General features: G+C 39.7%; 2 protein-coding genes across 2 annotated transcripts; both read left to right on the plus strand.

The window, feature by feature from the left end:
* Window positions 1-10,907: 10,907 nt before the first annotated feature.
* Window positions 10,908-11,903, plus strand: LOC124356033. The gene has a single exon (XM_046807177.1). It carries the CDS (start codon window positions 10,908-10,910, stop codon window positions 11,901-11,903), a length of 996 nt encoding a protein of 331 aa, XP_046663133.1.
* A 35-nt stretch (window positions 11,904-11,938) lies between these two features.
* On the plus strand, window positions 11,939-12,808 carry LOC124356034. The gene has a single exon (XM_046807178.1). It carries the CDS (start codon window positions 11,939-11,941, stop codon window positions 12,806-12,808), a length of 870 nt encoding a protein of 289 aa, XP_046663134.1.
* Window positions 12,809-14,312: the final 1,504 nt, after the last annotated feature.

The following is a 14,312-nucleotide window of genomic DNA, read 5'->3' on the forward strand; positions in this document are numbered from 1 at the left end:
AAAAACTGTTTCGCTTTACGACTTCAGGATCCCAAATCTCTGTTCTTTAACTTAAATCTAAATTGGATCAGGAGATTGGAATAGCTTTGAGTGACTATAGATTATCTCTAGACTCTTTATTATGTTATAGAAAAAGAATACATAGATCTATTGTACAGTTTTTCAAACAGAAAAATTGCGTGCGAAGCCGCGGGTAACTGCTAGTATATATATATATATTATATATATTTATATATATATATATATATATATATATATATATAATATATATATAAAACTGCTAGTATATATAAGTATTTATATATATATATATAAGTATATATATATTATCTATTTAAGTATATATATAAAAAAAAATTTGCTGTCCATGTATCTACTGATCAAGCACCGTTCTGAAATTTAATTTGTATTAAAATGTTTCTGCCTGTTTTACGAACATGAACTGAGTGTCAACAACTTTTAAATACTCAGTTAAAATTCGATTATGAAACAATATTAGAATAGTTTTTCAAATTGTTAAATATTCCAAGCCAACTATTTTTATCCACCTCTTCTTATAAAATTTCTTAACATTTCAACGGACTACTAAACATTTTGTCGAAATAAGAATATGTTGTGATTCATTTTACGTGTAATATGTAGGTCTTAATTTGTAATCGTACTATTGATATTATTTCATATAAGCCCATTAAGCCAGATTGAAAGAATTTTAGACATCATCACCTTTTTAAAATGTATACTCATGCCATTGATAGACAACAATATGCACTTTTAAATAGAATATTAAAATAATATTCTTAAATCAATTTTTCAAGTTCAAGTTAAAGTTTAATCTTCTTATTATCTAAAAATACATAATATTAAATACAATTTACCTCCCAGTGCACCTCAAGCCGCGCGTGCGGGAGTTCAATTGAATCATAATTACAATTATCTTAGTGTTCATTGTCCAATTCATATTTCCAAAACATTGTCTTCACTTAAACTAAATTCATAAACTAGCCAAAAGCAGTGTAAATCTAATAAATGGTTATACCACGAGATTATTATAATATTACTTAAAATAAAGCAGCATTAACAATATGTAGAAAAAAAATGTAATTATAAGCATTACAAATTTTATAAGCAATAATAAAAAAAATCGTATGGGCTCCTTAAATTCACCCATTTGTTTCTTAAAAAGTAATATCATATTTATCAAATTGAGCCTTAACGGTATCCTCCATTTTGACAAAACTTCTTGTAAATTTGGCCAAAATGTCCTTAGTAATTTTTTATTTTTGCTATTTACTCTTACCTGAGCAGCAGTTCTTACACTTCCATGATTCACGACGTACTTGTCCCATGCGATTCCATGTGCTTTTCTAAAATATCAGCACAAACGAAGTGTAGATTTGTTTTACATTGAGAACAAACAGGCACTCACATCAGGCAGAAGATCGTCGCAAACGGCACAATCACTCATCTTGATAACACGGAGAACACCATTGAGTTAAATATTAAAAACTAATATAATCCATTTTTGTACAGTTTTTGATTATTTTACTATAAAAAGCTCAGGTTAGTTTTTCGTTATTGTATGGAATGAATTATAGAAATTGCAGTTTGACTTATAAGTTTATATAGTAATTATAAAATAAATATATATTTTTAATGCAATGTAAAGAAACCGCCTATTTATTAACGCTTTATGAAGAATCGAAAGGCTTTATTGAAATGGTTTGTTGTGCGTCCGTCTGTGCGATAACTCTTATTATAAAGGCCCTAGTGACTTCAAACTTGGTACATTATGCTCTTATTTGGTCTAAAATAAGAACTCTGTTGATTTTAAGATAAAGAAAGAATCGTCTGTGGCGCTTTACACTCTGTCGAGTCTTTCAATGCTTCTAACATCGTTCGGTTTATTTTCAGTAAATCTCGTATTTGGTTCACAAAAACATCATATATGTATAGTACTTGTATTCATTATAACACTTATCTAGCAGTTTGGCATGAAATAGCTAGATTTTTTTCGGCTGAAAGTATAAAACTCGTGAGTCCAAATTTTCACTGTTATAGAACATTGGGAGGTTAAAAAGCTAAACTATAGTTCTTCTAATGGTTGAAATTCCCTATGGATGTTACTTTTTAATCCAAATAAATTTGCTTTTTATGCAAGTCATGATACTTACGTGTATAAAATATTTACTTTGTCTGACGTAGGGAAATTGCTGATGAATAAGTGATGAATGATTTAAGGCTTTGCCTATTTTTATATACATTTGAATGCAAATTATTACCGGTTTTTCAGTGCACGAAATATACGATTTGAACACATTTAATTCCAATGACGATAAAAACTTATATAAAAATGTAAAAACTCAATGAAATTAGATGAACAAATAATTTACATTATTGGATTATGTGCAAGATTTGCGGTTTGGCCTAAACATTCATTCAAATTCCAGGTAAATAATTTTTGGTGCCATTATTAGTTGTAATCAACAACCGCCGCACGCCATGCGCACGGACCCTTCTCTTGTGCGAGGAGACAATTGTCTATCTCGTGTCGCCTCGCCTTGTGCTGTCGACTGCTCGCCCTGCTGTAGAGGACAGTAATGGCGGGGTCGTCGGGAGCGGGGTGAGGGGCAAGGTTGGATTCTCCTCCATCCCTCTGTCCCCACCAAGGCCCCTTTGGAACACAAAGCGAGAGGTGCTGTGACACTGAAACTTGAAACAGTCTCACGGCACCTAAACGAACCGTGGATCGTTTTGCCTACAGTACCTAAACTTATAGCGCCTAATATCACAGCACCTAAAATGACGACTTTTTTTCTGTAGGTGGTATGAGATTAGGTGCTAAAAGATTAGGTGCTATGAAGCCGCACCCCTTCGTCGCCGACTATTTTGTAGTGTGCTGTCTCTGACGTCGAAACGATATTGGTGGGAGGGGATTGTTTTGAGCTCCTTCGTCGCCGACTATTTTGTAGTGTGCTGTCTCTGACGTCGAAACGATATTGGTGGGAGGGGATTGTTTTGAGCTCCTTCGTCGCCGACTATTTTGTAGTGTGCTGTCTCTGACGTCGAAACGATATTGGTGGGAGGGGATTGTTTTGAGCTCCTTCGTCGCCGACTATTTTGTAGTGTGCTGTCTCTGACGTCGAAACGATATTGGTGGGAGGGGATTGTTTTGAGCTCCTTCGTCGCCGACTATTTTGTAGTGTGCTGTCTCTGACGTCGAAACGATATTGGTGGGAGGGGATTGTTTTGAGCTCCTTCGTCGCCGACTATTTTGTAGTGTGCTGTCTCTGACGTCGAAACGATATTGGTGGGAGGGGATTGTTTTGAGCTCCTTCGTCGCCGACTATTTTGTAGTGTGCTGTCTCTGACGTCGAAACGATATTGGTGGGAGGGGATTGTTTTGAGCTCCTTCGTCGCCGACTATTTTGTAGTGTGCTGTCTCTGACGTCGAAACGATATTGGTGGGAGGGGATTGTTTTGAGCTCCTTCGTCGCCGACTATTTTTGGATCCATTCAGACGAACATGACTCCAGATTTCAGATGCTGTACGCAAGAGAAAGGTGAACTGGAGCTAAACTCAACATTCGCAAAAAAGTGTCTTTTGGGAAATTGTCTTAAAGTGCTATGAATTTAAAATATAAAACTATTATCCAAAACAAAAGTTGATTTTGTTGTCATAAATAATTAGAATTGGTCATGCATGCAAGTGTAAACTACCAATCAGAATGATCCCTGAGAGACAGACCCAGCACTGGCGTCGCACGCTATTCCGCCGCTTGTTGGGCGGCAGCATCTCCCTGAAACGTTCAATAAATGTGATATAGCGCCCCCAGTAAACGCGACAGTAAACAACTCCCATATTTCCGTATTACATATAAAACCCCATTAAGTATGGTAAAATATTTCCCTTTTAACATGATGTACGCGGGGTGTCTTGCTCGACAAAAATCGTGACTCGAAAACGGCGCTGCGGAGTTTTGTTTACAAATTAAACGCCCGCTGCAAAATTGATGGGGACACACATCCTCTGAAGGTCCTTATACGTCTTTGTTAGCTACGGGATTTCCTCTCGCCCCAGAGTTAATATTTTCGCAACTACATCAAAGGGCGTGCTGCTGATTTATACAAGGCTTTGAGTGGAACGCCGGTCATTTCACGCAACCACTGTTGAAAACGATAATCACCAATCCATCGTGTAAGTTCCGTGAAATCACTTAGTAATAAAACTAGGCTGTTAGAATATGTTAAATATTGTAGTGGACGGTAAAGAAAGAATTATTCTTAGTTTGAAGTTTGCTTCGACTATGAAAGGACGTGCCATTGTTCAGTAACACAAAAAAATCAGTAACACTACATTTCGAAATCTGCGATCTGATGTCTTCTTCAGGTAAATAACTAGCCTAACAGACAATCTAGGTTAAAATAAACTAATAATACTATAGCGTTGTGACACACATATGATTTTGGAATAAAGAATTATGTTTTGAATATAAATAAACGAAGGACAAAATTAGAGGACCTTATCTAATAGATAAAATATACGACACTTGACTATGAATTAAAACTAAAAGTTGCAGTCGTTGTTAGTTTATAATTGGTGAAAAGTCAAGGATGAGTTCAAAATCACGTGAGACAAACAAATCCTTATCAATCAATCCTTTACAAGCGCAAATATGTGATTAATTGGCATAATTGGAGTAATGCGTAGCGAGCTGGGAGAGGGATGGAAGAGGGTGGGGTGGCGAGGGGTGAAAGCTTTTGATCGCGGAAACCAATGCTAACGACCTGCACTGATTAAACCCTTGATAATTTCCATTTATCAAAAATTTGTAACGTTAGATTTATTTCTCAAATCGCCTTAGGCTGAACACAAATTTTACCCTAACAGCTGTGCAAAATTAAAAAAAGAAACATCTAATCACTTTTTGGTAAAAGTAATACTGTACTACTACCATAATTTCGGTAATAATTACGATTGTTAATTACAAGATAGAAGTACGCCACCCCATGTGTGTTGTAGGCTTCGCTGAAGTTGCATGCAAAATTTTAATTCCACAGCTTAGTCTAGTTACTCCACATCTGTTACCAAGTTACCCCTGAATTCAGTTTGTTTAAAAATTTATTTATTCTGTGACGTTCACGTTGTCATCATGGTTAACCCTAAAACCAACATTGAGACTCAGCAAAATCGCGTAGAGTGACATGCATCAACGATATTGGTTATATAAAAATGCTATAGGTTAGTTCGTCCCCGAGATATCGGCCAGATACACAGACAGATCGACTGACAGAAAGAAATATAATATCTCCAACCCCTCGAATAATATATACTTTTTATTCTTGTTTACTTCTATGTTGAGTCCTCCGTGGGTAAAGTAAAATCTAGTAAACGGAAATTTGGTGTTTTAACCCTTTCCCTTCCGATTATTTATGGAAAGTGTTACCCATGTGATATATTTTTAATTAACACAATATGGGCATGCAATCTTAATAATATATATCCTCATTAGGACACAAATAATAAACTTCATTTTGAGCTTATAATACAAACTCGGAAGTTTTGATATTTGAACTTATTTTACGTTTTACGTTTTCCAGACATTATCATCAGTCTTTTATTATTTATGCTGAGGTGTAATACGACCTTATACATTTGAGACTGTTATTATCTGTACTTTAACGTGCACAAACGTGCTTGATAATTGAATTAGTTAAACTAATGTATAAAATAAAATTTACCACATTTAGTCGACAACATTATAGATCAAGAACTATAAAATTTAAGAAACCTTAATAAAGTTAAAGGTAACTTTCAATTGGATGTGCATGTCTGCTTGGATGTCTTTAATATTTATGTGAACATAATCCTATATGCAGAAGGTACAGCCTAAGTACATGTACATGTAAATAAATTCATTATTCAACTTTTGAAAGATTATAGTTTTCCATGTATTAGTCTTTGGCAGGAACGATGGAACTATATTTCCTGGTATTAATTGAAATCATAGATTTGCAGCTAGCATATGAATTTAAACTCGGTTAGCAATTATTTATAAAAATATAACCCTATAATGCTAATTTTAAATGTAACTTGTTAATGGATGTGTTCCAAACATTATGTGTACGAGTTTTCTGTAGACAGTTTGGGGTTACAACGAATACAAAAGTAAAAATGTAAAAAATGAATCGGATCGACCAGTACATAATAAATAAAAAGTACGCTAAGAAACAAAGTCAGCGAAGAGTCTGCATGGTCTTAGAGTCCTGATAAAATAGATTTATATCGGTTGAGCCGTACTTGAGAAATCACATTTCACACTGAATACCCGCCCTCTGCTGGCCAGTCTATCTTAAGTACTCAGTAGATTGAGTACTTAAGATAGAGTAATACTCAGTAGATTGAGTACTTAAGATAGAGTAATACTCAGTAGATTGAGTACTTAAGATAGAGCAATACTCAGTAGATTGAGTACTTAAGAGTAGTATTCACCGCACCGTACTACTCAGGTATATTATACCACTGTTGGACTCTAAGACCATGCAGACTCTTCGCAGACTTTGTTTCTTATATATATATATAAATAAGAATATTTTATAGAACCAGAAGGAAGAAAGGGTTAGGCTAAGTAGATGTCCATAAAAGAGCCTTAACAACTCGTGTATGTGTGTATTCAGCAAATATTCTTTCTAATATTCCCAAAAATATTCTTTGTCAAGAGTGCCAAATTTCCTGGAAAATACATGATCTCTGTAGAGCAGAAAGGCGTCTGCAGTTGCGATAGTGATCACAAAGCACGAGAAGAAGCGACCATGTAAGCGACCAGTGGTAGTCAAGTTTTGTGTTACTAACGCCAGATATTCCCCACTGAGCGCGGAAAGAAGCTGTGTCTGGGAGCCGGTTATGATCAGATGTGATAGACCTTACTTCCACATTTGTTTCAGGCAGTAAGTGTAAGTCTAACCCTGTAGAGGTAATTTCTGGCTGGTTTATACCTTCAAGTTGAACCTACCACTGGACACAGCAAAACCCGATGTGTCACTTAAACCTGGGCAACTACGAAGGGTGTCCAGGAGCCCTATCCGCCAACGTCCAGATTCTGAGGTGCAAGAGAATTCGTTAGGTGTAGTCTACTGCTAGAGATGACTGTTGGAGTTGGACCCTTAAGTGTCAAAGGTTCTTGCTAGCCTAGTCATAAGGGTGAGCCACAACCTACCTGCTTTGACTGGAGTGACTGGTTCAGAGCTGGCTTCCTCTTCTTCTGGGGGGACATGACTTGATATTAGTACCCTAAATTCTTCCCCATGGATATCGACAGGAGGCGGCCCTTACCCCCAAACTTTACCCATCTAGAATATTCTGTCTGCGGAAACAGAGGAAGAGTCCTTATAGAATATGTGTAATTTCTAAGCTTCTTGTCTTAAGAGAAAAAAATAAAATATAAGTCTGTACCCTATTCTCATAGGTAACACATAATATAGTACAATCAACTTTTAATTTAATACAATGGTTTAATAACATCATATAAAAATTTTCTATAGTTCAAAATAGTCTCTCTTGATTGCACAGAGTTTAATATTTGAACCTTAAGCCAAAAACTTTGTATTTACAAAAGCAATTCCTATGCAGACAATATAACACAGAGCCCGGCGGCATGCATCCTATCGGTTCCCAGAGATTAACTTTCATGAGGGCACAGTTAAAGTAGGTCTTTGGAAATCATGCCATTGAGTTCCGTTCACAATAAACACAATAAAGCTGATTTACAAGTGCTCAAAATGTAGCCGCGCGGGCGGCGAGGCGAGGCGCAGCCACCGGAAACAATAGCGATATTTCCGCTTTCCATAAATCGCTTGTTTTATGAAATACATTCTTCCAGCTTGCGACGTGACTGGTTGCTCCTCGGTTGATGAAAATGGTTTAACCGATGTGCCCGATAAACATTGTTGGGTTTACCCTCCCCCTCCCCCAACCCTTCTCCACCTCCAAATAAAAGGGAAATCGAGAAATGTTTTGTGTTGAGGGATATTTTTTCAATTGTATGAAAGGTAAACCCTGTACGGTTCAAGCGGAGCAACTGAAGCGTTCAAAAACAATCCCCCGGAAAGAGGAAATATTTTCAATTATATTACGGATGCCTCCCCGCGTTTACAGCGTTCTTGCTAAATAAGGTGATTAAATTAATTGAAGTGAGTTTTCTCTTTTAAATCCCGACGGTGCACAATCATCCGTTTATTTAAAGAATAGGCTTTTGCACATTTATGTCTTCTTTTATCATAGAGGTGTTCAACATTTATTTTATGAATCGTGGGGTATGACAATATACAAACCAACTGATTTGTATTTACTCAAATTGACTTAATTTTAGCTACCATTAAAGTTCTAATCCCCATTTGACTAAAGCATTGAACAACAAATTTAAAATTAATAAGCGTTAACCCCCGCTGAGAGCGTTAGCAAAGCAATGATACGGCTATTCGTCCTGCCATACTTCTTATAGAAGTAGAAGTAGAACGTGATGTAACTAGGATGAACTTTTGGGGGCGATAAATTCTATTGAAGAGCACACTACACCGTGAGGAGGATACGGAATGAATCTTAATAAATATAATATTAAAATAAATTAGATGGGCCTAATTCAAAGTAAAATATTTAATTCCTTTATTTTAAACAAGTTGTATTGTTATACATATATTTTTTTTAGTTTTTAGGGCTTTTGAAAGAGATTTATCTCCCTCATCCTCCTCTCTCCGAAGATACACCACTACTCTATAGCTGATGAAGATATTATTTATACGTTCTAATTGTTATTTTTATTAGTAAGTTTTAGGAGATGCCTCCAAAGAGAGGGATTCAACTGAAATTTTGGAGTAACTACCTGTTTCACTTTGGTGGAATATATCTTTTGGTAGGAGGGGTACAAGCAGTCTAAGCAGTCATGTCTAAGTAACACAATTCTTGTCTTGTTGTACATTCATAACAAGATATGTATGATAAGTTGTTAATCCTGAGTTGAGCTGGAATGCTGTATTTTATTTTGAACATATCTTTCAATCGTAGTTTGCATTTTCTTATGTAAACTTGAAGCAAAGACCTTTTAAATGATTACATTGTTTCTTATAACAAGTTTCAATGGATCGCTGTTTTAAAATTCATGTTTCATTTGGGAAACCCTACTATTTGGGAGAAGCGATGGGACATTCTCTTACAATTTAAGATTTTCCTAGTTTTTTTATCTAAAAATATTCCCAATCTTTTTTTTATTTATTTTCCTATCAAAGCTAGTGCGAATTTCCAGTTTATTGGTACTGAACAGGATTTTATATCTCTGAATGTTTTTTATAGACTATATTTTTTTAGCAATCTTTATTCTACATTAATAACAACACAATCTTAAAAATATGATGTAACAGAGTGAAAAGGTAGTAGGTATGAATAGATAAGTAGGGTCTTGCATAATATTGAGTAATAACCCTATTCCTTAAACTTTACTGACCTTAACAAGAAGGATAGGTGAATGAACTTTCAGAACCTACGCAACCTGTGATTTAAGTAGGCCCTAATATCTTTATTCCACTCATTTAGATTCTTATCTCTCAAGGATTCCTGGTCACAATTCCCCAAGCCTGCTATAGAGACATGATATGGACCAAATACTCCAATCTTTTTCTTGCCGACATATCATTGGCTGAGCGTTAGCGAAGTGTACGATTAAGAGGCTAGGAAATATTTATTGCTGTCTGTCTGAAATATTTATTGTGTAACTGTCCTCACGGTATTTTGAAAAAGTACTCACCTATGGAATTTTGCATAAAACTTGATTTCTGTATAGGCAACACTGAGTTCAGTGTTGTGCTTGTCACTCCATTGGATTTGGCTGAAATATTTTTACATCGTATTATGGATGTTATCGAGGTAAAAGAATAAATATATTTGTACAATACACGTATCTTATCCATTAAGTAAAAACTCAATAATAGAATGGAACTCAAATGTTCAAAGTAATTGACAACATTTGATTTTAGCGGATTATTATGATGCAGCACTCATCAATTTGTTGTAGTTCTTTCTGGAACTGTATTATTGAAACATTGACTCAATGAGCAAAATTTTAATGTATCATCTGGCAAGATAACTTGAGAAATTTCATTGATGCACTTTTGCATGAAACTTTATTTCTATATAGAAAAGTTGAGGTGATGAATGCCAATCGTGGACTGGAAAGTCATTGAAGCATAACACTCAGTAGGCTGACGTCATTCTATTTTGTCCGTTGGAGGGAAATACAAATTTATTTTTTTGTAAAGAAATAATATCTGTATGATTGTCTGTCTATCTGTCCGCAGAACACATCGAGAATGAAACGAAGTATATCCTTGATATTTTTCATACAATCTCAAGGAAACTTTGAGGCACATTCGTGCCATGCATTTACATACGATGAGAATACAATGTTACTGACCTCAAAACAGTACGTATATACATAGTCTTCTTGCTACGGCGTTAGATCTTCCCAGAACGAAAACCACTGCAGGTATTTCACTACAACTTCGGTTTAATTAAACATAGCATATCGGAGTTACGGCGCAGCAATTTCTCGTTAGTTTTATGTCTGAGCTTGCACCACGTATCAACCAGTATGGAATATAGTGCAGTCACATACAGCTTGACCGCCATTAGTCCTCTGGAAACCCGTGATCGCGTGAGCAAAAGTTGAGACACATGAGAACCAGCCCGACACCGTGTCTTCACAGCCGTATGGCCGTGAGGAGCTCAGCATCATCCTGACCGGCAATTGCATGTATGAGAAATGTCTTTTGGGCATTTGGAATATTCCTCACGTGAGAACTGGATTGGGTCCTTTGTTGGTGAATAGGTACACAGTTTTGTGTTCACCTAGCAGCTCTGTATGTGTAGGCCCGCACCCAGACTGGGTTTGTGGACTATTTTACCGGGGCCCGGGCCTCTCGTCTATTTGAAGGAACTGTGTCGGCGGACTGTGCGATGGCAGTACATGACGGGGCCCGGGCCTCTCGTCTATTTGAAGGAACTGTGTCGGCGGACTGTGCGATGGCAGTACATGACGGGGCCCGGGCCTCTCGTCTATTTGAAGGAACTGTGTCGGCGGACTGTGCGATGGCAGTACATGACGGGGCCCGGGCCTCTCGTCTATTTGAAGGAACTGTGTCGGCGGACTGTGCGATGGCAGTACATGACGGGGCCCGGGCCTCTCGTCTATTTGAAGGAACTGTGTCGGCGGACTGTGCGATGGCAGTACATGACGGGGCCCGGGCCTCTCGTCTATTTGAAGGAACTGTGTCGGCGGACTGTGCGATGGCAGTACATGACGGGGCCCGGGCCTCTCGTCTATTTGAAGGAACTGTGTCGGCGGACTGTGCGATGGCAGTACATGACGGGGCCCGGGCCTCTCGTCTATTTGAAGGAACTGTGTCGGCGGACTGTGCGATGGCAGTACATGACGGGGCCCGGGCCTCTCGTCTATTTGAAGGAACTGTGTCGGCGGACTGTGCGATGGCAGTACATGACGGGGCCCGGGCCTCACGTCTATTTGAAGGAACTGTGTCGGCGGACTGTGCGATGGCAGTACATGACGGGGCCCGGGCCTCTCGTCTATTTGAAGGAACTGTGTCGGCGGACTGTGCGATGGCAGTACATGACGGGGCCCGGGCCTCTCGTCTATTTGAAGGAACTGTGTCGGCGGACTGTGCGATGGCAGTACATGACGGGGCCCGGGCCTCACGTCTATTTGAAGGAACTGTGTCGGCGGACTGTGCGATGGCAGTACATGACGGGGCCCGGGCCTCTCGTCTATTTGAAGGAACTGTGTCGGCGGACTGTGCGATGGCAGTACATGACGGGGCCCGGGCCTCTCACGTCTATTTGAAGGAACTGTGTCGGCGGACTGTGCGATGGCAGTACATGACGGGGCCCGGGCCTCACGTCTATTTGAAGGAACTGTGTCGGCGGACTGTGCGATGGCAGTACATGACGGGGCCCGGGCCTCTCGTCTATTTGAAGGAACTGTGTCGGCGGACTGTGCGATGGCAGTACATGACGGGGCCCGGGCCTCTCGTCTATTTGAAGGAACTGTGTCGGCGGACTGTGCGATGGCAGTACATGACGGGGCCCGGGCCTCTCGTCTATTTGAAGGAACTGTGTCGGCGGACTGTGCGATGGCAGTACATGACGGGGCCCGGGCCTCTCGTCTATTTGAAGGAACTGTGTCGGCGGACTGTGCGATGGCAGTACATGACGGGGCCCGGGCCTCTCGTCTATTTGAAGGAACTGTGTCGGCGGACTGTGCGATGGCAGTACATGACGGGGCCCGGGCCTCTCGTCTATTTGAAGGAACTGTGTCGGCGGACTGTGCGATGGCAGTACATGACGGGGCCCGGGCCTCTCGTCTATTTGAAGGAACTGTGTCGGCGGACTGTGCGATGGCAGTACATGACGGGGCCCGGGCCTCTCGTCTATTTGAAGGAACTGTGTCGGCGGACTGTGCGATGGCAGTACATGACGGGGCCCGGGCCTCTCGTCTATTTGAAGGAACTGTGTCGGCGGACTGTGCGATGGCAGTACATGGTCTATTTGAAGGAACTGTGTCGGCGGACTGTGCGATGGCAGTACATGACGGGGCCCGGGCCTCTCGTCTATTTGAAGGAACTGTGTCGGCGGACTGTGCGATGGCAGTACATGACGGGGCCCGGGCCTCTCGTCTATTTGAAGGAACTGTGTCGGCGGACTGTGCGATGGCAGTACATGACGGGGCCGGGCCTCTCGTCTATTTGAAGGAACTGTGTCGGCGGACTGTGCGATGGCAGTACATGAGGGATACGATGGCAGTACATGACGGGGCCCGGGCCTCTCGTCCTCTCGATGGCAGTACATGACTCTCCACTGAGTCTATTTGAAGGAACTGTGTCGGCGGACTGTGCGATGGCAGTACATGACGGGGCCCGGGCCTCTCGTCTATTTGAAGGAACTGTGTCGGCGGACTGTGCGATGGCAGTACATGACGGGGCCCGGGCCTCTCGTCTATTTGAAGGAACTGTGTCGGCGGACTGTGCGATGGCAGTACATGACGGGGCCCGGGCCTCTCGTCTATTTGAAGGAACTGTGTCGGCGGACTGTGCGATGGCAGTACATGACGGGGCCCGGGCCTCTCGTCTATTTGAAGGAACTGTGTCGGCGGACTGTGCGATGGCAGTACATGACGGGGCCCGGGCCTCTCGTCTATTTGAAGGAACTGTGTCGGCGGACTGTGCGATGGCAGTACATGACGGGGCCCGGCCGAATATTTTTTTAGGACCACCAATCCTGAGTACGGCCCTGCAACTAGGTTCACACTTTGCAGTGAAGCCAAAACCTAAAACAAATGAGTGTGCCTAAATAGCCAACTGAATGAAGTCATCCGATTGGAGTGATGCTTACAAAATCAAATTCAAGTTTTCAGAATATGAAAACTTCGATATTGATACAATGAATGTCACTCTTATTCTCCGCCTTTGGAACTTTACGCTGTTAGTGAAGAAAGAACAACAGTTGCTGGTATTTTCTCAACATTTCTTTCGTTTTATTGTATTCTAGAGAACGACATATAACTTTTCACCTACTGAGTTATTCGTAGGAACTTTGTAACTAAATGGTCTTGTTATTCGGATATGTATTACAATAAGTATAGTAGTTTTTGCTGAGCCTTAGCGAAGCCTATCACTCGAGAGTGAGGAAATATTTGATATCTGTCTATACGCACGATAAATCGAAAACAAACTGACATATAGTCTTGAAGTTTTGCAAGAACCTGCATTGTTATATATGCAACACCGAGTGCGATGATAGAATTTGGCTGAGCGTTATAAAATATTTTTACATTGTTCTTTTGGGTAACTAGGATCACAACGAGAAACTAGCGGAATCTGTTAACACATTGAGTACAACCATATAGAATGTAATATTGTTATGCATAGAATAAAAAAATAAAAAATAATAGTGTGAAAAATTTATGTTAGAAGGACTCTTTTGCTACAGCAAAAGACCTCCCTAGCTTAACGGAACAGTTATTATTTGAACACTGCTATTAAACTTAAGTTAATGAACAAAGATGTGAATATCATGGCAATATATCTAAAAAAATATGTGTAAACTTTAATTTTTGCATGGAATTTCATTTCTACATGGCCAACAGTGAGTTAAATTATGGGGCATGTCCAACCATGGATTAAAAAAAAGGTTTGTAATATTATACACATATGCTTTATAATAAACTTTGAAGAAATTTGGACATGAAAAAATC

The sequence above is a fragment of the Homalodisca vitripennis genome, chromosome 2 (genome assembly GCF_021130785.1).
Source record: "Homalodisca vitripennis isolate AUS2020 chromosome 2, UT_GWSS_2.1, whole genome shotgun sequence".
Lineage (NCBI taxonomy): Eukaryota > Metazoa > Arthropoda > Insecta > Hemiptera > Cicadellidae > Homalodisca > Homalodisca vitripennis.